This window comes from Mercenaria mercenaria, chromosome 15 (assembly GCF_021730395.1).
Source record: "Mercenaria mercenaria strain notata chromosome 15, MADL_Memer_1, whole genome shotgun sequence".
NCBI classification, from domain to species: domain Eukaryota; kingdom Metazoa; phylum Mollusca; class Bivalvia; order Venerida; family Veneridae; genus Mercenaria; species Mercenaria mercenaria.
The window spans coordinates 61967602-61994330 of record NC_069375.1 but is presented as its reverse complement, the minus strand read 5'-3'; the positions used below and the strand labels follow the sequence as shown (position 1 = coordinate 61994330).

At 34.0% G+C, this 26729-nt stretch overlaps 1 protein-coding gene across 1 annotated transcript; it reads right to left on the bottom strand.

Moving 5' to 3' along the window:
* Window positions 1-322: 322 nt before the first annotated feature.
* LOC128549118 (syntaxin-6-like) lies at window positions 323-26021 on the bottom strand. The gene is given in 9 exon segments (XM_053525411.1): window positions 323-7088; window positions 8323-8417; window positions 11364-11430; window positions 11433-11469; window positions 14946-15059; window positions 18957-19019; window positions 19516-19610; window positions 21197-21366; window positions 25911-26021. Coding segments are annotated over 9 exon segments (753 nt in total). The 5' UTR covers window positions 25946-26021; the 3' UTR covers window positions 323-7011.
* Window positions 26022-26729: the final 708 nt, after the last annotated feature.

Genomic DNA, 26729 nt, shown 5'->3' with positions numbered 1-26729 from the left:
TGGAGGCATGCTGCTTTAAGTAGTTAAGGTCCCCGACTTCAAATCATGTGGCTCTCACTGATGTGAGTTCGAGCTGCACTCGGGGTGTGGAATTTTCATATGCAGAAACCAACCATCTGGCTTACAGAAGGTCAGTGGTTCTACCAAAGTGCCTGCCTATGATGAAATAATGCCAGGAGGGCACCTTGGGTCTTCCTCCACTATCAAAGCTGGAAAGTCGCCGTATGACCTATAGCTGTGTCGGTGCAACATTAAACCCAACTAAACAAAAACAAAAAATATTTTTTATTAAACTTGAAAGAAAAGAAAACACAACACAAAATTATGTTCAATAATTTTATTTCCTCCGAAATATTTACTTCAATGATTCAAATGGTTGAAATTTTTTTCTTAAATAAAAATATCACAAGTAACGTTTAAAACTACATGACAAAATGTAACATTTTTAAATCATGATTTTGTGACAAAACAAGACCAAGTGCATAAGATTTAAAAATATATAAATTTTGCCAAAATAAAATCACCTTTTGCTTGAGAATTTCTATAATTATAAGAGTTGTAATATTGCGAAATCATTTTAATATGGTGGGTTAATTTTTGTGCATTTTCATGAGTCTGCAAAATTAAATTCCAATGAACAAGTGAAATTTTTACTCACTTTATATTCAAAATTTGAAATCCATGAATTCATATCCCCATGAAATGACCCTTTTGTTCCAAACTTCAAAATTCTAGGCCCGTGAAATCAAATAATTTTACAGTAAAACAATCATCAAAGATACATTGAGAGCATTGTACAGATATATTACAGTTGCAATGTTTTTGAGACTACTGCTGTTTATTTTTTATAGATATTAGATTACAGATTAAAAATAATGAAAATTCACTTGTATTTCAGACTGATAAATTAGCGAGCTAAAAGATGACTTTACTTTGGCACTGGTCCCTCTTCAGAATCTTTTTTAAACTGTATTCTTTTTCAACATTATTATTTCTACATTATATGTCTATTTATATACATGAACATATATTTTCAATGCATGTATCAGTTAAATCACACAGAAAATAGATAACTTAAGTTCAAAATATTTTTTAAATTGTATCCCCCCTCTTCCCTGCCCCCACAAAAAAATCAACATATTTTTTTATATTTTTTAATAAAAAAATACATAGATCATTACATGAAAATATTTTATCCCTATACATCTGTTTTTATTTTAAAAAGGCAAGAACACTATATGCTAAAAATCCTCCAAACTGAAAAAAATTTTGTGGACCTAAATTCTTTCCTGCTTTATTTCATTAGAAAAATATCGGTGTAGAGGATACCATCTTTTCCGAAACCAAACAACTTTTCAGACTCAAACTCAGTATAGCAACTCAAAATTACCCCTGAATTAAGAACGATCTTAATGGAAATCTGACTTGACACTTTCCTTTTATCACAACAATTTGTCTGTTCATTTGCTTTGGGTTTAATTCTGTTTTTCAACAGTATTTCAGTTAGGTAACGGCGACCGTTAACCTAACCAGTGTTCTGTACAAGTACAAACATGTTCTCTGCAAGTGACTGCCAACTTCTCCACATGAATCAAAGGTGGAGAAGAATGATTTCAGATACAATGTCTTTTATCAAATTGTCGTTGAGAAAATAAGCCTCTTTCATGTATCTAACTTATAACCCCAGGATCCATACTCTACCTACTGCTAGGGCTAAGCAGACATTCGCAGAAATAGCTTACAGATGGCTATAAATGGATAAAGTCATCATTCCATGATACAGAATCTGAAATGTTTTTAGTTGACTTTTCAGTACTATTTTGCTACATATCATGTATTCTAAAGACAAAACTCATCAAAACTTAACTTTAGTCTGGCAGCTGTTCATTTCAGAGGGATTTCAATGTCACATATTTTTTCAGTGTACAAAAACTATTTCAGCTATCTCAAACATAACATTCAAGCAAAATTTTATGTTTGACTCTACAGTACAATGCATGGCACAATGTAGATTTTAATCATAATAGACTTCAAGTTTCTTATAAAGAATAAATCTTATCTAAACATTCAACCACTCAGATCATTTGTGACATCAACCATTCAAAAACACAAATTCTTTTGTTTCAGTTAATATAATTCATGTGTTTCCCTCTGGAACTAATGCTGAAAGCAAACATCCATATAGATTGAGTCTGAAACAAAATATGTCAATACTGCTTCATTTTTATATAACTGAAAGGTGATAGGATATATATCATTTGCCCATAGGACAAAGTGATGTCTTGGGAAAGGTTGCTTCTTGAAGGCAAACATTTGTACCAAGTTTCTTGAAAATCTTTTTTGGGATATACAAGAAACAAGAGTGGACATGAAATACTACCTATCTAACCTTTGTTATAACCATACAACCTTGAACTTATATGACTGAAAGATGCATTCTACACATTGTCTGTCTATGGTAAGTAAACATGTGTGCTAAGTTATTAGAAAATCCTTCAATGGGTGTAAAAAAGTCAAGAAGCTGACACAGTTTTGAAACAAATAGATGGACAGAAAAACCCATAACAAAATTATGAACACACATAATTTTTTATACTGTTCATAATTTACTTTAAGTTTGATCAATGAGACTTAAAAAAAGTTTAGTGTAACAGAAACATAGGTCAGTGAAAAAAACAAATTCAAAATACACTTCATCAGCAACCACGAGCTTTATATTATATTAATAAAACACAAAAATGGCACTTTTTAATTTGTGACATTTCTCATTTCTCAACCATAAAAATACCAATACAACATAACACAATTTATCATGATAATTATAATAGATCTTTCAATAACAGGTTTTAAGAATAGATGTATTGCAAAATATGCATGGGTTCTGGAGCAGAAATATTAAAGAACTCCTTCGATTAAATTGCAATGTAAGTCTGTGCTATTAACTCGTCTACTGTTCAACAACAAATATTTCCGGGATGAAATTAAAACCTTAAAATACAACATTATGAATTATTTCTGATGTCATGTAAAAAAACACTGTTTTTGAACAGCATGCCCTCCAGTACATATTTTCCAATACAACATGATAATATTTTCATTGCATACACTTTTACACTGAATGTATAATACCCCAGTCACACATACAGCGTGAATAGCTATGTCTAGCCACGGATAGAAAGGTAGTAATCCGTATCGATCCATACCGGAGCCATATGGATTGGTACGGTTTGATACGGATTACTACTTTAAGGTACAGCTCAGGTACGGAGTGATAAGGATAACTACGTTTCTATTCGTGGCTAGACGTAGCTTTCCGCACCACATGTGTGACTGGGGTATTAAACAGTAAAAATCTGTCACACAACAATCATTATAAAATATAACATCTTAATAATACGGGAAAATAGTCATGTCAACAGGATTGTAGAATATTTCATAATTTTTTTAAACTTGATGAATATTGAATACACACAGAAATCAATGGTGATATGTATATTGTAGTCTCCTGACAACAGTGTACTGATTAAGCTGTAGCGGAGGTATTTACGCAATTCTAGAAGCAATTTACTGACTGTAAGAAATCTATAAAAAAGCTGTCAACACAGTTGCTTTGTTTATTTATCTAATACATGATTATTGCCATTATTAATATTATTTATGTCATTATAAAGGCAGTTAATAATTCTACTGCTTGATCCATCTTTAAGCTTTCCGTTTTTAGGGGTTTTTTTCTCTTAAATATATAAAGGTACTACCATTGATGTAATTATTATTCTAAAAACTTATTCTTATTCTCTGCGGGTGGCAATAGGAATTTGTAAATTTCAAAATACCTTGATTAGTTTTGAATTAATCATCAAAACAACACCTTTTGTATTTTTTTTTTTTTTTTTTTTGCAAGAAAAAGAATCGGTATCAACTTCATTTGTAAATTTGTTCTTATTAAACACTCAGGATAGTTAAGCTGGCATAAATGCAACATTTCCATGCAAAAGTGTTGTAAAATTTCTTGTTGTTTTCAAATTGTGATTTAATTGTGATTTCGCCTGATTTTTACACTGGGAAAATACATTTTTTTTCACATTATCGCTTATAATTTTATAGATCTAAGAAATATAAAAAGATCCTACTACCACCTTTGCAGACCTTTAAAATGGCATACAGATTAAATCTTGACCTTTCAAAATAAAGCCACAGTTTAAGTAAAACACTGATACAGAAAAGAATTACATGGTTCAAACAGTAACCAGTGTACTCTGCAGCAGTACTAACTCGTGCACAACAGTTACTGTTAATATTCTTTGACCAAATTGTGATGGTAAAGAAATGGGTCAATCATGATTGAGCTTATAACTGTTTTCTGAATAAGATTTAGAATTGCATTGTAGTCAGTTAAAAAAAATTCAGTGGAATGTATATTTTTCATTTTTCTACATCGAGGAAATACTTCGGAATCCAATTGAATTCACGCTTATAATTTGTTTAAAGTGCTCTATTGTCACATACATTGACGAAACATACAATTATAGAATACAAAAACACACTGAAATAAATAAACATAGCTACATAACATTAGCTGTGTGTAAAATACATATGCACCACATAGTCAGAAGTAACTGGTGTGTAATATTCTGTCACCTTGATCTTTCACCTTATTCTCTAAAAAGGTATTAGGTCATTCTGCTGAAGTCATACAATCATGTTATGAAGTTTTATGACTGTAGACCCAAGAGTTCTCCAGCAAATGATCAGAAACCACGTTTTTTGTCTATATGTCACTGTGACCTTCACCTTCGACAAAATTTCCCTTTAAACAGTCATCTTCTCAACAAAGACAATCAACCAAGAAGATTTTACATTCCTGGCTGATGTATATTTAAGTCATTGATCAGAAGACATTTCTAGTCTTAAAGTCACCATGACCTTCACCTACGGAACACAATAACTATAGGGGTCATCTAATGACCATGAGCAGTCATGCTATAAAGTTTCAAGTCTGACCATTGCAGACCCGTGTGTTCTCTATTTGTTGATCAGAAACCAAATGGCCTACTGAAAGATCGACCAACATGAACAAAACAAAATGCCCTCTATTCTTTCAAGGGCAGGAATAAATATTTTAGCATCTGTGCATCAACAACTGAGAAAATGAATAGGAAGTACATGTATAGCTTACTGGCCGCCTTTACACAATACACACACAAAACATCAAATTAATGGTAAAATAATTGTATAGATATAAGGACTTTTAATTATTAATGAGAATGAGCATACAATTAAAAACAAGTTTTATCTTTAGCCTGCTAATGGCAGGTGATTCTGCTTTTCCGACCAGTGCAGACCAAGATCAGCCTGCACATCCATACAGGCTGATCATGGTCTGCACTGTTTGCTATTCAGTCTGTAAATTTTCAGTGAATACTCCTTTTAATAGTAAATGGAACTGCCCAAATTAAATGACAGACCAGCCCATTTTTTAGAAATTTAGCAGGGTGAAGGTTAAAAACCAGCCTATAAATACTAGAATCTGATTGGCTGTTCAAGAATACAATCTTCAATTTGACCAATGGCAAGACTGTATACTCAGACTGGTCTCCAAACTTGTTTTTTTTAACTGGAAACTAAACAAACTCGTTTTTTTCAAAATGCTGGCTTGTTCTGCATGTTGTTATATCATTTAACTTAGAATAAAAACTGTCAGGTATTCAGGAATTTAAAAATATTGCAAGAATAAATTACTTGTGACACCTGATTATGCAATCAAACTGATTCAATATTTTAACAAAAGTATTTACACTTGTAACTATTCCAAACAGTTTTTCAAAATCAACTTCAAATGCATGATACCCCATCAAAATGGTTATATTTTTCAAAATTAAACACATCAGACTCATAAATTCAAATGGATGACATGACAGGAAAATGTGTAAATTTACAACTTTAAGAAGATGTCACACACTTACGATTTTCCCGTAAACTCCAATACTGAAATCTTTCTTGAGGACTTCTTTTCTTTTCAATCAAGCATACAATCCTACCATTTTCACTGACTTACTTTTTTAGCATACTATGATGACTGAAAAAATCAGAGTCTGATCAAATCTCACATAGATGGAAAAAAAATTGAAATGAACAAAAGAACTACCTAAAGAAGGAATAAAGAAGGGTTTCTCCCTCCCCCCGACCCCAATAAAAAAAAAATTGGGGATGGGTGGGGGTGGGGGCAACAAAAAGTATCATAATGTCAAACTTCAGTACAACCTCATTCCAGAAATAACTGGCTCGAAGTTTATCTTCAAGCAAACCGAACAATTCTATAATGCTAAAATACCCTTAACAAGCAAATCTTTGGTATCAAAAATTACAACTTGTAATTGAATAAAATCACTTAACAGATACAGATCAGTTTATACAGTAATGACCTTGTAACTGTTATGGTCAAGGTAATGAATCCTTTTGTAAGAAGACCCTCCGCTGACATAAAAATACCAGTTACAGGTTTATAAAATTAAGTTTGGAGACAAGTCTAAACACTCTGAGACCTGATTGGCTGTCTCTGAGCACACCTTTAAAATCAGCCAATGACAGGGCAGTATTTGAGATTGGTCTCCAAACTCAGTTTTATAATCTTCAAACCATGTTTTAGTGATAAAAACTAAAAGGTATCTTGGAATATGAGTTTTAACACAAAACTCTGTTTTAAAATCTATGCGACTTAAATATTGTGTTCCAATGAAGACCAGTCTCAAAACACCAGCATCTGATTGGTTGATTCTGTGCTCAATCGTGAAATTGGCCAGAGGTTGACTTGCGCTTCTTCCAAAGACTTGTTCTGGAACACAGTTTTATAACTGATTGAATTATGTCTTTTTCCATCATGGTGAAATAAAGAGCCGTGAGAGCATTAACCGTGTGCACATAAGCTGTAGGAGCGCGATCTGTGTGAATGGCATATGGGAACTACATCTGTGTGATGACGAGACAACAAGTTATGTGAGCATGACAGGAGATTCATAACACGATGAGCAAAATGACGACTATCAGTAAAATCACTAGTAGCACTCCGATTGCACAACATTGTCGCTTATCTGAAAAAAAATGAATCAAGGCTGAATTATTTACGATCTAAAAATGGTGTTTCATACAACTTAAAACAATTTATGATAATGCCAAGAGGGGAACTTGCATTCTCTTCTACTTTAAAAGCCGTGAAGTTGCAACCACAGCTGCCATGACTTAATTCAAAGCTGGACAAAGAGTCTGCAATTTTCCATCTGCATTATATACTGTTAACTTTACCCTGTCACAGCAAATATTGGAATAAAATACTTGAAGAAAACTGTTATGGTGCTTAAAAGGCTCATAAATCATTAGTAAGGTATGAGCAAGTTAAAGACGGCAGCAACTGTTAAAAATTCTGAATTTAATATTTCAAGCGGCAAATATGGATAAACTAGATGCCAATGGGCAACATGTCCAGCACACCCTTTGACCCCTAACTTTGACCATGACCTTTGAGTTAGAGTCTTTCTCATTGAATTAAACATTCAAGCCAAATACAAATAAGATTCTTTAATGCATGTCAAAGTTATGGGCTGGACAAGATCTGACATGACATTTGACCTCCAAATGTGACCTTGACCAAATAGCCAAGATTTGGACAACCATGTCTTTGCTTCCACAAGCGGGCTAGACAAAACTTCTGTATCAATATATCAAATGGCAAATATCAACAAAAACATTGACATCAACTGACAAATACTGACTAAGCATCAACTCTTATGCAGAAATCATAACAGATTGAGACAATTCAATTTGTAATAACGGGTCATGTTTGTCAATGAAATCAATGAAGAAATTGTATACTACTAGAAAGTAATAGTTAAAACAGTGTTTTACATTTATTAACTGTTCATATTTTCATTCAATTTTCTCTTACTGATATTATTGGTATTCCAAATTTCAGTACCAGTGTGCCATTTCCTTGTACATATAGCAAACATGGACAGCACCATAAGCATGCAATATATAAATCAATATGCGTGAGTGTGACATGTCCCAGTGGTAACTTTGCGTATCCTTCCCAAATTCAATACTAGCACCAAATTGTTTTCCACGAGTTAATGACAACTTTTCTACATTGAATCGAAGATGGAAAACAAGTAACTTCAGAAGATAAAAAAGTAACATGTTCGTCTCAACCAGGTATTAAATCTGTCACCTTATTATCTAGGGCTGTCACATTGAAATTGTCAAATTAGATGACGGGACATCTCCTGATAGTAAATAAGAAGAACATCAAGCACTTCTATAAACTGTTACCTGAAGACATATGTAAAACTTTGGCCATTTTCTTCATCACAGTGTCCATTCTGGATTCTGTCTTGTCCATTTCATGGTGAAAATCATCTAACATTCTAAAACATATTAACATACAATAATAATAATGTGATACATCCCGGGTTGTCCGGGATTGTCCCGGAAATTACATACTCATCCCGGTGTCCCGGACAGTCTTAAAATTTCCCGGAAAAATAAAAATACAGGAACAAATAAAAATAATCCCCCAAAAAAACTTGTTTTTGTCTATAATTTGTTAACTTTTACACAATAAACAGTCCCCAGTGTCACATTGTTTATTCCTAATCAGTTTCATGCCCTTGAGCGGGACACGTGTTGATTAAGCCCGCTTTGATCAGGCGACGATCTTTTGATGACACTGATTAAATTACAGTCAGTTATTACGATGACCCTGATTAAGAACTGACAGGATTATGCAATCAATAACTGTTTTATGATAGTTAAATTAGGAACAATAGTCGTAAATCTCTTTGTTTTTAGCACGTTGGCGGTAAAGCTACATGTAGCCTTTATGGAAGAGATTATTAAGAACGGTCAATTAAACGATAATTATTTTAAAAGGTTGTAATTATTTAAGATCTAGATTGATTGTCACACATATTCTAAATTAAAATGCTGAATGCCTTTGCCGACTCGACCGATGAAAATTGACCCGACTCCAAATATTTTATATTGTCGATTTTATCTACAAGATTATTTTATTCCTTTAAGGATTCAATTTAATTATTAAATAAATGTTTAATCTTTAGAATGATACCAAATTAGCTAGAATCTAAATCACGATGACCAGGTTGATTCTTCGTATATATATAGTAAGTCTCCTAATTTCTGTTCACACTCGGAACGCAATAAATTCACGTGCCGAACTATAGATGTTTTACCCGTATACATGTATTTACCTCCCTTAGAAAGCTAGACGACATTTGCCGCAAATTAATACAAGCGAGTGAACAATGTTTATCTCAGGAAACTACATGTATATTATGATATTTTTGCATGAAACAGACGAATACCAATGTCACGGTGTATGTCCCGGCCAAAAGGTAAAAATCCCGGAAATTTTAACTCAGAATCCCGGAAACGTTCTGAAAAATTATGGCATGTATGCATATTAATTTATCAAACATTAGTTTTTATCAGGTTAAGAATCCATTTATAACTTTAACAAGAGCACCGCCTTGCGGGTGCTGACGCTCATCTGATTTTTTTGTATAATAGAAATATTGTCCTACCCATGATTTTCTAAGTCTAAAAAGGCCATCATTTTTGCAAAAAGCAGGATAGAGTTATGTTTCTTGATGTACAGCGTCCCCTTATGATGGTGAAAAACTGTTGCAAATTTTAAAGCAATAGCTTTGATAGTTTATGAGAAACAGCTGACTTAAACATAATACTCAACCAGAGAAAACTGATTTTCTAAGTCCAAAAGGGGCATAATTATTGCAAATAGCAGGATGGGGTTATGTTTCTTGCTGTGTAGGGTCAGCTTATGATGGTGAACAAGTGTTGCAAGTTTCAAAGCAATAGCTTTGATAGTTTAAGAGAAAAAGTTTGACCTAAACATAAAACCTAACCAAGAAATCTGATATTTTCTAAGTCCAAAAGGGGCCAAAATCTTGCAAAATGCAGGATGGAGTTATGTTTCTTGATGTACAGGGTCAGCTTATGATGGTGAACAAGTGTTGCAAGTTTCAAAGCAATAGCTTTGATAGTTTAGGAGAAAAGCTGACCTAAACATAAAACTTAACCAAGAAAACTGATTTTCTAAGTCCAAAAGGGGCAATAATTCTTGCAAAAAGCAGGATGGAGTTATGTTTCTTGATGTACAGGGTCAGCTTATGATGGTGAACAGTGCTGCAAGTTTCAAAGCAATAGCTTTGATAGTTTTAGGAGAAAAGTTGACCTAAACATAAAACTTAACCAAGAAATCTGATATTTCCTAAGTACAAAAGGGGCCATAAATCTTGCAAAAAGCAGAATGGAGTAACGTTTCTTGATGTACAGGGTCAGCTTATGATGGTGAACAAGTGTTCCAAGTTTCAAAGCAATAGCTTTGATAGTTTAGGAAAAAGCTGACCTAAACATAAAACTTAACCAGGCACCGCCGTCGCAGACACGACATCGATCAAGTGATGACAATAACTCATCATTCTTTTTCAAAAAAAACAGATGAGCTAAAAATGACAGTGACTTCAAGAGCCAATCATTAATCTTGTGTATTTCACCAGGTATTATCAACAGTAATTCATTTACAAATGAAGTCAGATCATGAATCAATGATTTATCACAAGTAATTCATTTATGAATAAAGTCCATTAAAAATGGTACGTCACAATCACATCACAAGAAATTCATTCATGAATCAAAGACACTTAAAAAACCAACGGTTTAACAAAAGTAATTAAATTATCGATGGAAGACAATTCAAGAACCAATGGTTTATCACAAGTAATTCATTTATCAATGGAAGACAGTACATGAACCAATGACTTACCACACCCAATTCTTTATTGAATGGAAAACAGTTCAAAAACCAGTGGTTCACAACAATCAATTCATTTATGAATGGGAGACAGTTCAAGAAAAAATTGTTTATCACAACTTATTCATTTAAGATTAGAAGACAGTTCAAGCACCATGGTTTATCACAACTAATTTTATTTATGATGAAGACATTTCAAGAACCAATGGTTTACTTGTATCACAAGTTCTTCATTTATTATCAGAAAACCATCATGATGGTTTCTCACAAGTAATCAATTTATTTATGGAAGTCAGTTTAAGAACGAATGGTTTCTCAGAAGTAATTCATTAATGAACAAAAGTCAGTTCAAGAAACAACTGATTATCATAATCAATATGAATGAAGACATAAGTAATTCATTTACGAATCTATGAAATCATATCCCTATATAATAGCCATAATGCCCGAAATCCAGAAAACTAGCAATATAGGAAAGTTTACTCATAGACCTTAGACTTGTAGCCTAAATTATAGATACCTATTCTGTTCCTCTAATTCGTTGCCTATTTGATGGCTCATATTTTTCAGTGCACCAACACTGGATCCATCATATCCAACTGGTCATCTTGATCTTTTATAATCAGCTGAAATAATAAATATACACCTTATACATTAAAATACCAGCTTTCTAAAGCCACTCAGAGAGAGAAAGCCCCTAGAACAGAAGAAGAGATAAAGATTTTTTTCAGGTATAGGCTAGCACTACTAACTTAGCCCAGCTGTTTGTGAATAGACAGTTCGTTCATTAGTGTGTATAGCAACTAGCCCAATGTTTCTTAGAAAGAACCGATACTTACCTCTTAGTCAGGTTAGAGACATCCACGAGCATCTGAGAAATTTTCGGGCATTTGGATTGTCAGTCAAACGTGTTACAAAATGTACCACTAGACTACCAGAGTTAAAAGATACAGAGCAGATGCATTGTGCAAAAATCTACCAATCTGACCTTTGACCTCAATATATAAACTTGACATTTATAAAAAATGACTGAAGTTTACATTCTCCATGTCATCTAATTAAAGCAAGTATTTTTGTAACAAGCTATTTGAAAATCCTTCAATGGCATGGAAAGAATGGACAAGACCTTGTGACAGAGGGAGTGATGGATGACAGGACCAGAAACTATATGTCTCACCCTAAATTTTGAGGTGACAACTATTTTTATTGTCAAGTAGAGAGAAGCTGAGATTCTCTAATTCACCTGCTGGTAACTCACTAACTGGTAACAATCTCCTTTCTATGTTATTTCAACATATGTTTAGTAACTTACTTAAGAAAAATAGCCTTACTAATAGTAAGGCTATTTTTCTTTAAACAAAAGAGAACATCATTCCATACAAATATGAACTGCCTACAAGAATAGCCTTCATTTATAGGAAACAGAATTATGGAAATGCTGTAGTTTATATACTGAAATACAAGATGTTATTTTATGACACAGAACTTGCTGCAGAAATATTATACATAATGTGACACGATTTATTGTCAGACCTCTAATAACGGTGGCATATTTACATGTTTCAGCTACTTTACCAGGAAAACAATAGCAATTCCCTTTCAATGTTTTTATAATGCTGCCCATTAATGCAAGTACACTGCCATCAAGTTTATGCTGAATCTGTAAGGCTTCCTTTTATTTTCATAAATTTATGGATTCCTGTCTTGTCTCCTATCAGTTTAAATTTGGTGTCAAGTGCGAGGTTGGCTAGTATCAAACCAGTTAAATAAGCACAAGACCCTGTACATTTTATTTCACCAACTTGTAGGCCATATTTTTATTTACAACTTTGAGAAGTTTCATCGAAACCTACGTTGTAGAAAAATTTCTGTTTGCAAAAATGTTATGAAAGTAAAAACTTCTATGATTTTCCCATAGCCTCACATTATGAAAAATTGCACAAGGTCAATCAGTTTAGCAAAACAAGAGGACCATGATGGTCCTGAATCGCTCACCTGTTCCCACAAGACCCAGTTTTGAGTATGACGTCGTTTTTTCTATTATTTGACATAGTGACCTAGTTTTTTAGCTCATGTGACCGAGTTTTGAACTTGACCTAGATATTATCAAGATAAAAATTCTGACCAATTTTCATGAAGATCTATTGAAAAATATGGTCTCTAGAGAGGTCACAAGGTTTTTCTATTATTTGACCTATTGACCTAGTTTATACCTACTGACCTAGTTTTTGATGGCACGTGACCCAGTTTCAAACTTGACCTAGATATCATCAAGGTGAACATTCTGACCAATTTTCATGAAGATCCATTCAAGGGTATGGCCTCTAGAGAGGTCACAAGGTTTTTCTATTTTAAGACCTACTGACCTAGTTTTTGATTGCAGTTGACCCAGTTTCGAACTTGACCTTTATATCATCAAGATAAACATTCAGACCAACTTTCATACAGATCCCATGAAAAATATGGCCTCTAGAGAGGTCACAACGTTTTTTCATTATTTGACCTACTGACCTACTTTTTGATGGCACGTGACCCACTTTCGAACTTGACCTAGATATCATCAAGATGAACATTCTGACCAATTTTAATGGAGATCCATCCACAAGTATGGCCTCTAGAGAGGTCACAAGGTTTTTCTATTTTTAGACCTACTGACCTAGTTTTTGACCGCATATGACCCTGTTTCGAACCTGACCTAGATATCATCAAGATGAACATTCAGACCAACTTTCATACAGATCCCATGAAAAATATGGCCTCTAGAGAGGTCACAACGTTTTTTCATTATTTGTCCTACTGACCTACTTTTTGATGGCACGTGACCCACTTTCGAACTTGACCTAGATATCATCAAGATGAACATTCTGACCAATTTTTATGGAGATCCATCCACAAGTATGGCCTCTAGAGAGGTCACAAGGTTTTTCTATTTTTAGACCTACTGACCTAGTTTTTGACCGCATATGACCCTGTTTCGAACTTGACCTAGATATCATCAAGATGAACATTCAGACCAACTTTCATACAGATCCCATGAAAAATATGGTCTCTAGAGAGGTCACAAGGTATTTCTATTATTTGACCTACTGACCTAGTTTTTGAAGGCACGTGACCCACTTTCGAAACTGACCTAGATATCATCAAGATGAACATTCAGACCAACTTTCATACAGATCCCATGAAAAATATGGCCCCTAGAGAGGTCACAAGGTTTTTCTATTATTTAACCTACTGACCTAGTTTTTGACGGCACGTGACCCATTTTCGAACTTGATCTAGATATCATCAAGATGAACATTCTGACCAATTTTCATGAAGATCTCATGAAATACATGGCCTCTAGAGAGATCACAAGGTTTTTCTATTTTTAGATCTACTGACCTAGTTTTTGACTGCACGTGACCCAGTTTCGAACTTGACCTAGATATCTTCAAGGGGAACATTCTGACCAATTTCCATAAAGATCCTATGAAAAATGTGACCTCTAGAGTGGTCACAAGCAAAAGTTTACGCACGCACAGACGGACGGACCATGGACGCTGCGCGATCACATAAGCTCACCTTGTCACTTTGTGACAGGTGAGCTAAAAATCAAGCGCACAACCTATAGATCCTGTTTATTTGCTGAATTTTCTAAGTATATTCTGAAGTTTTGAAAAATTAGAGTTTCATCAAAGTCTACATTGTAGTAAAAATTTGATCCAAATGTGAGGAACTACCTTAACCTGCATGAAGATCCATCAATAGGTTACATACGTACTGACAGAATCCCTAGTATTTGTAAAATCAAGGGGAAAAACTCTGCTTTTACTAGGTCAATTGGGATAATACTATATGTGAGCAAAGGTCATATACTATATGCGAGGATTGGTGATTCTAGCTAGAATACTTACTGAAATACAAGTATTTTCAATTTTGGACAGACTAAAGGATTGTCTCACAGACTCAGGGATGAACAGGAAACAAGAAATCTATAAGCCCTTTTCCTTGGTCGGCAATTTTAAGTTTGTTCCTGTCCAACTAATATTGAAATCAAGAGGAAAATTATACCATAATGCAGTCATGTAAAAGTATGAAACTTTTTATGTCATCAAAAGGTTACCTGTTGATTTTGTGTTGTATCATCTATAAAGCTCTGATGAGAACGTTCCATCTCGGCATCTAACCTCGAGTATTTGTCGTAGGATTTTGTGGGACTGTTAGAATTCAACAATGACTGAAATATACATGAAATACTAGAACTCTTGTGTTTCTTGCATTCTGCAAAGCCTAAAAAGAATATATGGCACCGGACAGGACTAAATATTTTGGTTTCACATCTCATTTAGGTCAATATAAAAATACAAGGTATGCAATCAAAACTTTTATACCCGCAAGAATCACAGAGATAAAGCAAAGCCATAGTAAACACCCTATTTTTAGTCTCTTATGATCATGCACATGTAAGAGAGTGGTTCCATTTCTTTGTATACACAAGCTGTCAAAGCGATACATGGGACTTTACTTGAGTAGGTCATCAGACATGCATAACAAATTATTATTTGAGCCATGCCATGAGAAAACCAACATAGTGGGTTTGCGACCAGCATGGATCCAGACCAGCCTGCGCATCTCTGGTCAGGATCCATGCTGTTCACTTTTAAAGCCTATTGGAACTGAAGAAACTGTTAGCGAACAGCATGGATCCTGACCAGACTGTGCGGATGCGCAGGCTGGTCTGGATCCATGCTGGTCGCAAACCCACTATGTTGGTTTTCTCATGACACGGCTCAATTTTTTTATTAACTTAACTAAACAGTTTATTGTACACACTTTCATAGTCACTTCCATTACCAAAACAAATTCATAACAAGCACTAGGATCTCCCAAAAAAACAGCCTCTTTGCAGTGATCTATTTATTATTTGGTCAAAATATTTTTGAATGCTACAAGTGAAAAGGCCTGTATATAAATTGTGTACATAATTGCTCCTAAAGGAGGTGACTGTTGTTAAAATATCTCATTTATCCTGATTTTCTCCTAGTGAACTTCCTGTCTGCAAACAAATTGTGCTTTGCAATAAAAACATTCATAGACAGGACTAAATAATGATCAATTTGGGACACATCTAGATGCTACAGTTATAGAATTATAACCCTATTGGGACAACTACAAATGTTACAGCTATACATGAGAAATATCCAATGGCAAAATATCAAACAGGAAATTTGTCTGCAAATTTCTCCACACAAGCTCAGACTGAACATTATGATAAAACACAACTAATGGATGTATTTCTGTCAATATAAATAAATAATTCAGTGTGATGTTTGTTTTTGGAGGTTTAATGCAATTTTACATTTACTATTTCAGTTATAAACAGCAATCATTTAATCTAGCCAGTGCTCCTAGGTTCCTTACCAGAATTAAACTGTTCTAGTCAAAAACAAGAGACCCATATGGACATAAATCTCTCACCTGAAAAAAAGGTCTTTACCTTTTGACTTTGTACGTTTTAGGGAGATTTCTACAGTTATATTTAAGCAACATTTTTTTCTAGAAAATGTCATCAAATCCAAGATAGAATGAGTGTAGGACAAATTCTATTACTATTATTTATAACATAAAAGCAGTGTAAAAGTAATTTTTGTCAAATTATGAAGCCTAAAGAACTCACATACTAGCTATGTTTAACAATTTTAGATAAAATTTTATAGCAAATGTCAATTTTTTCTTCAAAGTTACATCAACATGATCAATTAAATGACCTATCAATATTTAATAATTTTTAAAAAAAAAAAAAAGAAGCTTTTTTTCTATTTTGAAAATATCTATGAAAAGCAAACTCATAATTATGTAAATATGGACATATTTCACCATAATGATGGAACAATTTAACTTCCATCATTCTTGTCTTTCAGATTTTTAAAAGAAAATCTGAATTTAATGAAAGGACATTTTGCATATTTTAAGGACATTTTAATCTACTGAATTATCAGGTTGGTTACAGTCTACAAAGGACTGAAATTTCAGGAAAATGCATGAAATGTTTTTAAAACAAGAGGACCATGATGGTCCTGAATCGCTCACCTATCCCCACATGACCCAGTGTTGAACTGAGTATGACATCGTTATTTCTATTATTTGACATAGTGACCTAGTTTTTGAGCACATGTGACCTAGATATCATCAAGATAAAAAATTCTGTCCAATTTTCATGAAGATCCATTGAAAAATATGACCTCTAGAGAGGTCACAAGGTTTTTCTATTATTTGACCTAATGACCTAGTTTTTGAAGGCACGTGACCCACTTTTGAACATGATCTAGATATCATCAAGGTGAACATTCTCACCAATTTCCATGAAGATCTCATGAAAAATATGGCCTCTAGAGAGGTCACAAGGTTTTCCTATTTTTCGACCTACTGACCTAGTTTTTGACCGCACATGACCCAGTTACGAACCTGACCTAGATATCATCAAGCTGAACATTCTCACCAATTTTCATGAAGATCCATTGAGAAATATGGCCTCTAGAGACGTCACAAGGTTTTTCTATTTTTAGACCTACTGTCCTAGTTTTTGACCGCACGTGACCCAGTTTCGAACTTGACCTAGATATCATCAAGATGAACATTCTGACCAATTTTCATGAAGATCTCTTGAAAAATATGGCCTCTAGAGAGGTCACAAGGTTTTTCTATTTTTAGATCTACTGACCTAGTTATTGACCACACGTGACATAGTTTCGAACTTGACCTAGATATCATCAAGTTGAACATTCTGACTAATTTTCATAAAGATCCCATGAAAAATATGGCCTCTAGAGAGGTCACAAAGTTTTTCTATTTTCAGACCTACTGACCTAGTTTTTGACACACGTGACCCAGTTTCAAACTTGACCTAGATATCATCAAGGTGAACATTCTGACCAATTTTCATGAAGATCCATTGAGAAATATGGCCTCTAGAGAGATCACAAGGTTTTTCTATTTTTAGACCTACTGACCTAGTTTTTGACCCCACGTGACCCAGTTTTGAACTTGACCTAGATATCATCAAGGTGAACATTCTGACCAATTTTCATGAATATCTCATGAAAAATATGGCCTCTAGAGAGGTCACAAGGTTTTTCTATTTTTAGACCTACTGACCTAGTTTTTGACCGTACATGATCCAGTTTCGAACTTGACCTAGACATCATCAAGATGAACATTCTGACTAACTTTCATAAAGATCCCATGAAAAATGTGACCTCTAGAGTGGTCACAAGCAAAAGTTTACGCACGCACGCACGAACGGACGGACGACGGACGCCACGCGATCACAAAAGCTCACCTTGTCACTTTGTGACAGGTGAGCTAAAAAGGAAACAATATGAAACTTGCCAAGAATGCTACAGACAAAGTTTTGTGATGATCCATTAAACTGCTGCCCAAGGGTTGTCATCTAAAGCTTTTTCTATCTTTAGCTCTGACAGCCTCTAAAAAGGGCAAAGCAGCAACATCTGAATGAATTTAAAAGTTGATCTCATGACCTTACATGAATGCTATGGACCAACCATCAATTGTTTCATCAGAAGTTTTCAGATGTTTTTCTACTTTTAGCTCTTGCAACCCCTCAAATGGGTCTAGCTGAACCACTGAAACAAATCCGTGAGAGGACCTTATAAGGCTGCTACAGACCATGTTTGTTGACAGTCCATCAAGTTGATCAAAACAAGTTGTTTAAAGCAAAAAGTTAATTACTATTGAGATGACATACATGTATGACAATCAAGGCACAATCACAGTAACTTACCCTGAACCTTTGGCTCAGGCTGGCCAAAACTGACAACTTCCCCACATGAATCAGAGGTGAGCCCAAGGAGACCAATTACCTTACACATCTCATCTTCAGTCATACATATCAATAATTATGACTAGCACAGGATTTAAACCTATGACCCCTGGATTGAAATTCGTCCACTTTACAAGTCTACTAAGCATACTGGCAAAGCTTAAAGCACAATGCACTACCATCCAGAGTTTAACTACCTTTATCTGTGGGTGTTGCCAAGGCCTTAAATTTATATGCATCTGATGCACTAATTTGTACAGTTCATCATTTTGAAACTTGTTAAATTTAACAAACCTGTCTGACATTAGATTCTTCTGTGGTTCGTGACTGGGGACTCGTCATCTGTGATTTCATCTCCTGCAAACATGGTTTAAAATACTTCCCAATTAATAAATTAAATATAGGCTTTATGATACATGTATAAAGACACTTTACAAATCAGTCATATTTTTGACAAGTTTTTGAAAATTACAAATTACTTCTATTTTCCTGTAATCTGAAATATGCAGAAAAACTTAGTGTGAGACATGGTCATAAATCAATTCAAACAATACTAATTAAAAATATTTGCCACATTAAAATGTTTTAATATTGTTTCGCAGGCACCTCTTAACTAATGCTAAAATCGACAAGCGAAAAAACCTTGTATGTAAATATAAAAGTTTAAACAATACATTCAAGATCTTTATATTCAAATGCAGAAAACACGGGCATACGTGTTGCAATTCATATAATGCTGTTTTATAAACGAAAAAAGAATCTATGAAACGCAACGGGAACAATCATCAAGGTCAGTTTTCATGTATAGAAAACAGCAGAATGACAAATCTTACAAGTCTATGTCCTAACATACCCTAACGGCTGCTTTGGTTCTTTCTATAAACTCTCTCCTTTCTTTCAGCTCCGAAACTTCTATTCTAAACTTGCGTGGATTTTTCTCAACAATACTTAGGTACAGTTAAGGTAATTGAGCCGTGCCATGAGAAAACCAACATAGTGGCTTTGCGACCAGCATGGATCCAGACCAGCCTGCGCATCCGCGCAGTCTGGTCAGGATCCATGCTGTTCGCTAACAGTTTCTCTAAGAGCAATAGGCTTTGAAAGCGAACAGCATGGATCCTGACCAGACTGCGCAGATGCGCAGGCTGGTCTGGATCCATGTTGGTCGCAAAGCCATTATGTTGGTTTTCCCATGGCGCGGCTCAATTTATAATGCAGTGTTTGTTTAACTCTGATCTCTCAAACAGCAGAGAATAAATCCCATTACATTTTGAATGAAATGTAATTATCTAAATACTAGCACTGCACATAAAAAGCAAGATGTTTTGCTTAAGATTTCTATAAGAATGAATAAATATTCCTGGATATTCTTTTATATTTTAATATAATAATAAGTCAGCTTGACATAAAGAGGTCATCTTCAATTACTGTAGATTATAGTGCATATTTTCTGACCTGGCGGAGATATTTTTAGTACAGACTGTACCATTAAAATCAATAGGTAACTTGGTGCATATCAGATTTATTCATATGGAATGAAACCAAATATAATGATGTAGCCGATTACCCTAAACTTAATGATAGAATGGCCCATTGATGACCTTTCTATAAATATCTCGGCCAGGTCAGAAAATATGCACTATATATATGCATCATCCCAGATGATTTTAGTTAATTCACTAAAATGCCTCTGGCTAATTCAAAATATATACAAAATATATCTAATTAACATGAAACTGCTAGTGATGCCAAAATGATCGATTATAATCAAAAATTGATCAAAAATGTCTAAAATTAGCGAAAATCATTTCAAGTAATGATCAATTGTCGCTCAAACAAGTTAATGCTACTACATAGAACTTGCATGGTTTTTCTGTTGTTCATCTTTCCATCTGTGACATACTCTTTTGGTTATGGTGAAGTTTCTCAAAATGGTGACAGATCAGAAAAATCTAACAGGCGAGGAAAGAAAGACCTCCTGACAAGACAAATCTTGATTTGCAGTTTGTGGTTTGCTGGTTATCTCAGAAAACTTATGTTAATAATGGTTAACTTTTTTCATCTTTTCATAGACTGACAAAAAAATTTTCATTCATGAAATACCACATTAAGTAGTAGTAATCATTACACATATTTCACGTTTTAAAAAAATTTGATCAATAATCAAAAATTCAGATTGGAACCCGTCTGATTATGTTCGATGATCCATCATCACAATGGATCGATTAAGCATCCCTAGAAACTGCTAGATTAAACCTAAACCAAAATTACACCATCAATCATAGTATGTTATTAAAATTAAGCATGTGGACCTACGGTTTTATTTGATCATGGGAATCAAAATTGTCATCAAAACTGAGATTTTTTAGATAACCTCCAGCAGAGGTAAAAAAATGTTAAATTACTTTCAAAAGTTGATATAATATTTTAAAGAGGTTTCATACACTCAGAACCACATTTTGCCCTTGACAAATTAAAAAACCCATTCATGAAAAAAAGACCCTTAAAGCAATAAATATTGCAACAAAGGATATCAATAGTTTCTTCTAAATCTTCCAGATCCCATTCTATACTGCGTAAACTATTTCTAAGTTCATTTGTTGTCCAGTTGTACTCTTCCACGGACACAAGATTTGGGGCATCAGCCAGCTCACACCATCGTGTGTAGAGATTTTTTGAAGTCTGCAATGCCTTCTGTACCTCCCTGAAATACACATTAAGTTTAATCATTGATTTAATGATCTTTAATTCTTTATTATCTGCCACTCATAAAGTTTAAAAAAGCGAAAAATGTTTTATTCTGAAGCATTTGTTTAGAAGTGAAACAAATCATATAAAGGAATTTAATTAGAAACTGACATTCATCATTAGAATGATTGCGAACAATGTTTAAAAAGTTTAAAATAAATTTGCCAAAGGGTAAATATAAACTAGAAATTGTATGGAAAATTTACAATTAATATAATTTTTTAAACATAGTAATAGTCTACACCAGTGTCTTATGAGTAACATATTTTGGTCACTTTTGAAAGAATCATTAAAATAAGGTTATAATAAGCATTTTTTTTTTGAAATCTCATTTTTCTGTGACTAATTCAAATTTCAATGACAAGCATTTTTGCAACTTAATTTGGTCATGTATTTGTGTGTAATATGACCCACCTAAGTTTTCGGTATGATATATTCATTGTCACTTTATGAGGAGATCATTTCAATCATCCAAATGACACTGTCATCCTCATCATTCTAAGCATTGCAGATGCTTGATAACATGCAAACAATTTCAAAATAATTGTTATTCATCTAGAATCGGCAAGCTTAGCTTTGTAATAATGTTTTTTATCTGGAATTGCACAACAAAGTTAAAATGCATACATCATTGTAGACATTGAAGTCTGGACAATTAGAACTTGGTCAGGCAAGTAGATTAAGCTATTACTGATAACTGAAGCTGACCTAAAAACAAGTGCTTTCCAAAACACAGGTCAAGCCTGATCAGGATGGAAGAGTCTATGTGGGTACAGGATAAACAACTTTGATATAATGATACAAACCATACAATTCAAAACAAGAGCTTTTCTACTGACAGCATGCTTGATTACAAAATATGACCAGAGATTTTTAGACAAAAGAAGAAAAATAAACAATGTACATGTATGTCTGTATTTGTGGATTTGGAAAGTCTTGCACTATAGGGATATGTGTGACCATGATGGTAAGTAAGTGTTGACAGAGTTATGTACTCTTGCCAAAAGATGGAAATCATGAGGAAAAGCAAGTGTACAAAGTTTCAATTAACATGTCAAACAGTTTTGATAAAACATGTACAAAAACTGAACCAATTTCCAAGTCCAAAATTTTTTGTCAGTGCTTTACTCTGAATAAAGAAGTATAAAATGCACAGAATGGCAACTAGCTGTAATTTCGCGTGATCTCATGTCAAAGCGTGAATCGGCGTCATCTGAGTAAAAACAAACATCGCAGAAAGTATTTGTGGGATATTCACTGTTACCGCGATCATGTCGCACTGATTTGATACTAGTTCGCGGGATATTCATAGGAAGACCAATGATCGCGGCATGTTCGCGAGAAAAACTTAGAAGATTATAATCTTTTGGGAAATTGTTAATGAAGAGCTTTTATAAGATCAGGTAATTGTAGATCAATTAATTTGTAACATTATCTGTAAAGTCACAGTATGAGTCTGATAAATTAATTACAACCAGATATTCTGGACATGTTTAGAAGGGAATCTGTGTGCATTACAGACAGTTTTAATAAGTGATTCTTAGAGGCTGATAGGAATATATTCTTTTTTGTGGTATTAAAGTCAGAAAATTTATGTTTAATATCTATACTCATATATCTAAATAAACATAAGGAATTTTGAAAATGAAATAGATATGCTTAAACTTTTGCTGAGCTGTATCAGATTATCTAAAAAGAAATATAAAACTAGCTTATTCTGACAATTTCTAAGCTTCATAAGTCTGATAATTAACATGTAAAACTATGACAGATTTGTAGCGATACATATAACTTATAAGCAGTGTGAAGAAAAAACACTGGGATGAAATGAATACATACACTCAGACACTGTTATTGAAATGACAATTAACAGTTAGAATTCAAACATATTATATCATTAAAACTCAAAATGCACCAAATATGATATGAAAAAGTTCAGACATTGACAATTTGAATTTGTTACAACCTCAGTGTTCAAGTTTATTCAACAAATTTATATCCCTGATTCCTATTAATTTATTTGTTTTTGCACTTTTTTGTACAAGCTCTTTTGTACACAATTTCTGTAGTGATGGTTTTCAGCCAGTTCACAACATGTTCGCAGCAACTAGTTCACGGGATGATCGCAGCAACTTGTTCGCGGGAACTTTTAGTTCACAGCTACTTGTTCGTGGGAAGTTCGCGGCAACTTGTTCGTGGCAAAATTAATTTGCATGTGAAAAGTGAACACCAAACGAACATCCCGCAAACAATTATACCAACTTATCAAAAATGTTCACGGCATGTTCGTCGGATATTCGCGGCATGATCGCAGCAAGTGTTCGCGGCAAACTATAATATTTCCGTAAGGGTCGTCACTTCCGTTAAACAAGATCTTATTCAGTTGTCACGTTTTTCTTGCGATATTTGCTCTATATGCCTTTCAAGTTGCCGATCTATTTATTTTTATAGCTCTTTGCTCTGAATTAGAGCTTTGCCAGCAAAAACTTCATAAAACTTAACCAAAAATTCTAAGTTAAAAAGGGGCATAACTCTGTCAAAATTCAAATCAGAGTTTGTTTCTTCCAGGGTTCAACACTAACAGTCTCCCGGGGACCCAAGGATCCTTAGTTTTGAGGAGGAACATCCCCTTCTAAAAGCTGGGGATTCCACCTGTATTGCCAATGATAAATAAAATAAAGATAAATAAATGTTTGAAAAATACTGAAAGATATTTTGCTAATAAACAGCTGAAAATATAAATGTTGAGCATCTACATGATAATATTAAAACTTTAAATTTTCATGTAAGTATTCGCAATTTGTTTTGACATTGAGAACAAACATTATGCAGCTATGTGACGGTATATGAGAGGGGGTTCGCCTTCCCCAGTAAAAAATTAAAAAATCTGAGATTAGAGAGTTTTAAATACTTCTGTTTCCAACTTTCCATACGAGAAAAATACGAAAAACAAATCTGTTTTCAGGGTTTCCACTGGCTCTTATTTTCTTCCGCCATAAAATATCAAAGTCAACGACACATAGGGGGAGGGGGTGTCCAGTGGGGTGTATTCTCCAACACACTGTGCATGTTGCAACAATTTGTCATTTTTATAGTTTTTTTTTCATTATTTGATTGGTGTGGGGGTGGGGGGTGGGGGCGGTTAGGGGGGCTCTCCCCTTGGAAAATTTTGAAATACAGGCATGAAATGGTGGCCCCTGGTGCATTTTTAGTCCAAAATTTAGAGGTAAAGGAGGGTTAGTATTCTCTTTATCAAAGTGGGGGGGGGGTCAGGCTATCCCCCTGGAAAATTATAAAATACAGGTATGGAAAGGTGGTCTCTGGTGTGTTTTTTGGTCTAAATTTTGAGAAAATATTATTAATATTCTTTTGCCAAAATAGTTGAGTACTTCTCAGCAAAAATTGAAAATACAATTAATCGGAAATTGGGGTCGCAAAAATGTGTGGCAAACGAAAAAAAAAGGCAATCAAGACTAGCATTATTTATAAAATGAAAATTTAAAACATATTTTCTATGACAAGAGTTAATTTTTACCATTGATTTCTGCTTGTCTATCGCAGTTTTTCACTGGAATAAATTTGCCAAAATCAATCTACGATCATGATTTAAAAATTATTTGAAATTATCACGGATGTCCCGTCAGTCGTTCATTCCGAAGATTTGCTACAAAATATAACTTTGAAATGGCTACTTTGATACTACTTTCGTGATTCCGCTGGTTAAAATATTGCCATGAAATTTATTACTGATGTGCGTTTTTCATTTAACACCAGTCCTGTCACTGCCTTTTACGTCAGTCCGTGAAACATGATTTTCATTTCTTTGAAGATATCAGTAATTACTTCAATCAACGATGACATGTAAAGGCGGAGCTAAATATTTTTGCCGATAAAATACGTCACACGTTCTACATCCAAAGCTGTCATTGGTTTATCGCATGTTTAAATTAAAGTCAAAGACTGAGAGACACGTGGCAGCATTATTTAATCGCTAATCCCTCGGTTGGTGACACGCTTTGTATTGTGTTTTATGAATGGAAACTGCTGTGGGTAATATTGATTTTTAGGCTAGATAGCGAGTACTTTATACAAAGAAATACACATTTAAAAAAATACATTTACAGCAAAATATTTTTCCGCCATTTTTTAAATTTTTTTCGCCATTTGTGTACTTGGCAAATTGCAGCGGAAACTCTGTGTTTTTAAAGATAAAATGTAGTCTCCTAGCTCTTCGAAAAACAATTTTCATTATTCATTTTGATTAACGGACCTCTAGATTGCCCTATACGGGACTGCTCGTCTCCGGTTAACGGACCTCTGGCTCCCGGTCTAGAGGTCTGGTTATCGGACCCCTAGCCACTGTCAAAAGTAAAACTGAATCAAGACAAAAGCCGAAATGGCAATCATGATCTGATGATAGCCCGGAATATAAGTTTGTAATTTCCGAATAAATTCTAACATCGCCCGACGATAATTTATGTACTAATGACAAGCTCTTACTCTTTTACAACAAAGAAAGGATCCTCAAGTGCCATTTTAATTGATTTTATGAGAAAGTAACTAATTATTTCATAAAATGCTGTCAACTTCCATCTTCTCCCAACTACATGCGCCTCAGAATAATTTTGTATTGTGAAAATTGTAACACGTTCTTGGTTGTTTGCCACTAAATAACGGCCTCGCACCGCCAAATTTTAAAGGCGATATTTTTCCTGTATTCTTCATAGATACAGAACACTATTGCAATTTTGCATGCCTTCCAAACTCCCTAAAATATTTGAACTCAACACAACTATTCAACAGAATAAATTACAATCACAATTAACATGGGGTGTGTTATGATCGTTTCTGTATAATGATACAAAATAAATTTAACTTAGATATAAAAGAAAAAATATATAGCTTATTTTCGCATATGAAAAGTTATTTTCATAAGCGATTTTGACGATTTTAATTGTTGGACTAAAATCAGTTATTTTTGCTTTATAAGTGTCTATATAATGATATAAAATAAATTTAATTTAGATATAAAAGAAAAAAATATGGCTTATTATTTTCGTAAAAAATCTTATTTTCGCGAAAATAACCTTATTTTCGCACTTTAGGCATACTGGTCGGGGGCCACCAACCGGACACTTTTAGAGGTTTTTCACCATTTTCTCTTTTATTTCCTTCATTACAACTGTGAAATTTCACATGAACATAGTTAGGTGCACCGTCAAGAAGCAGACTTAATTTGTTTACCCCTAACGAATGATTAATGCCCTTTCCAGGGCCGAATGTAGGGTCAACTAAACTACTTACTTTCACTGCTTGGCA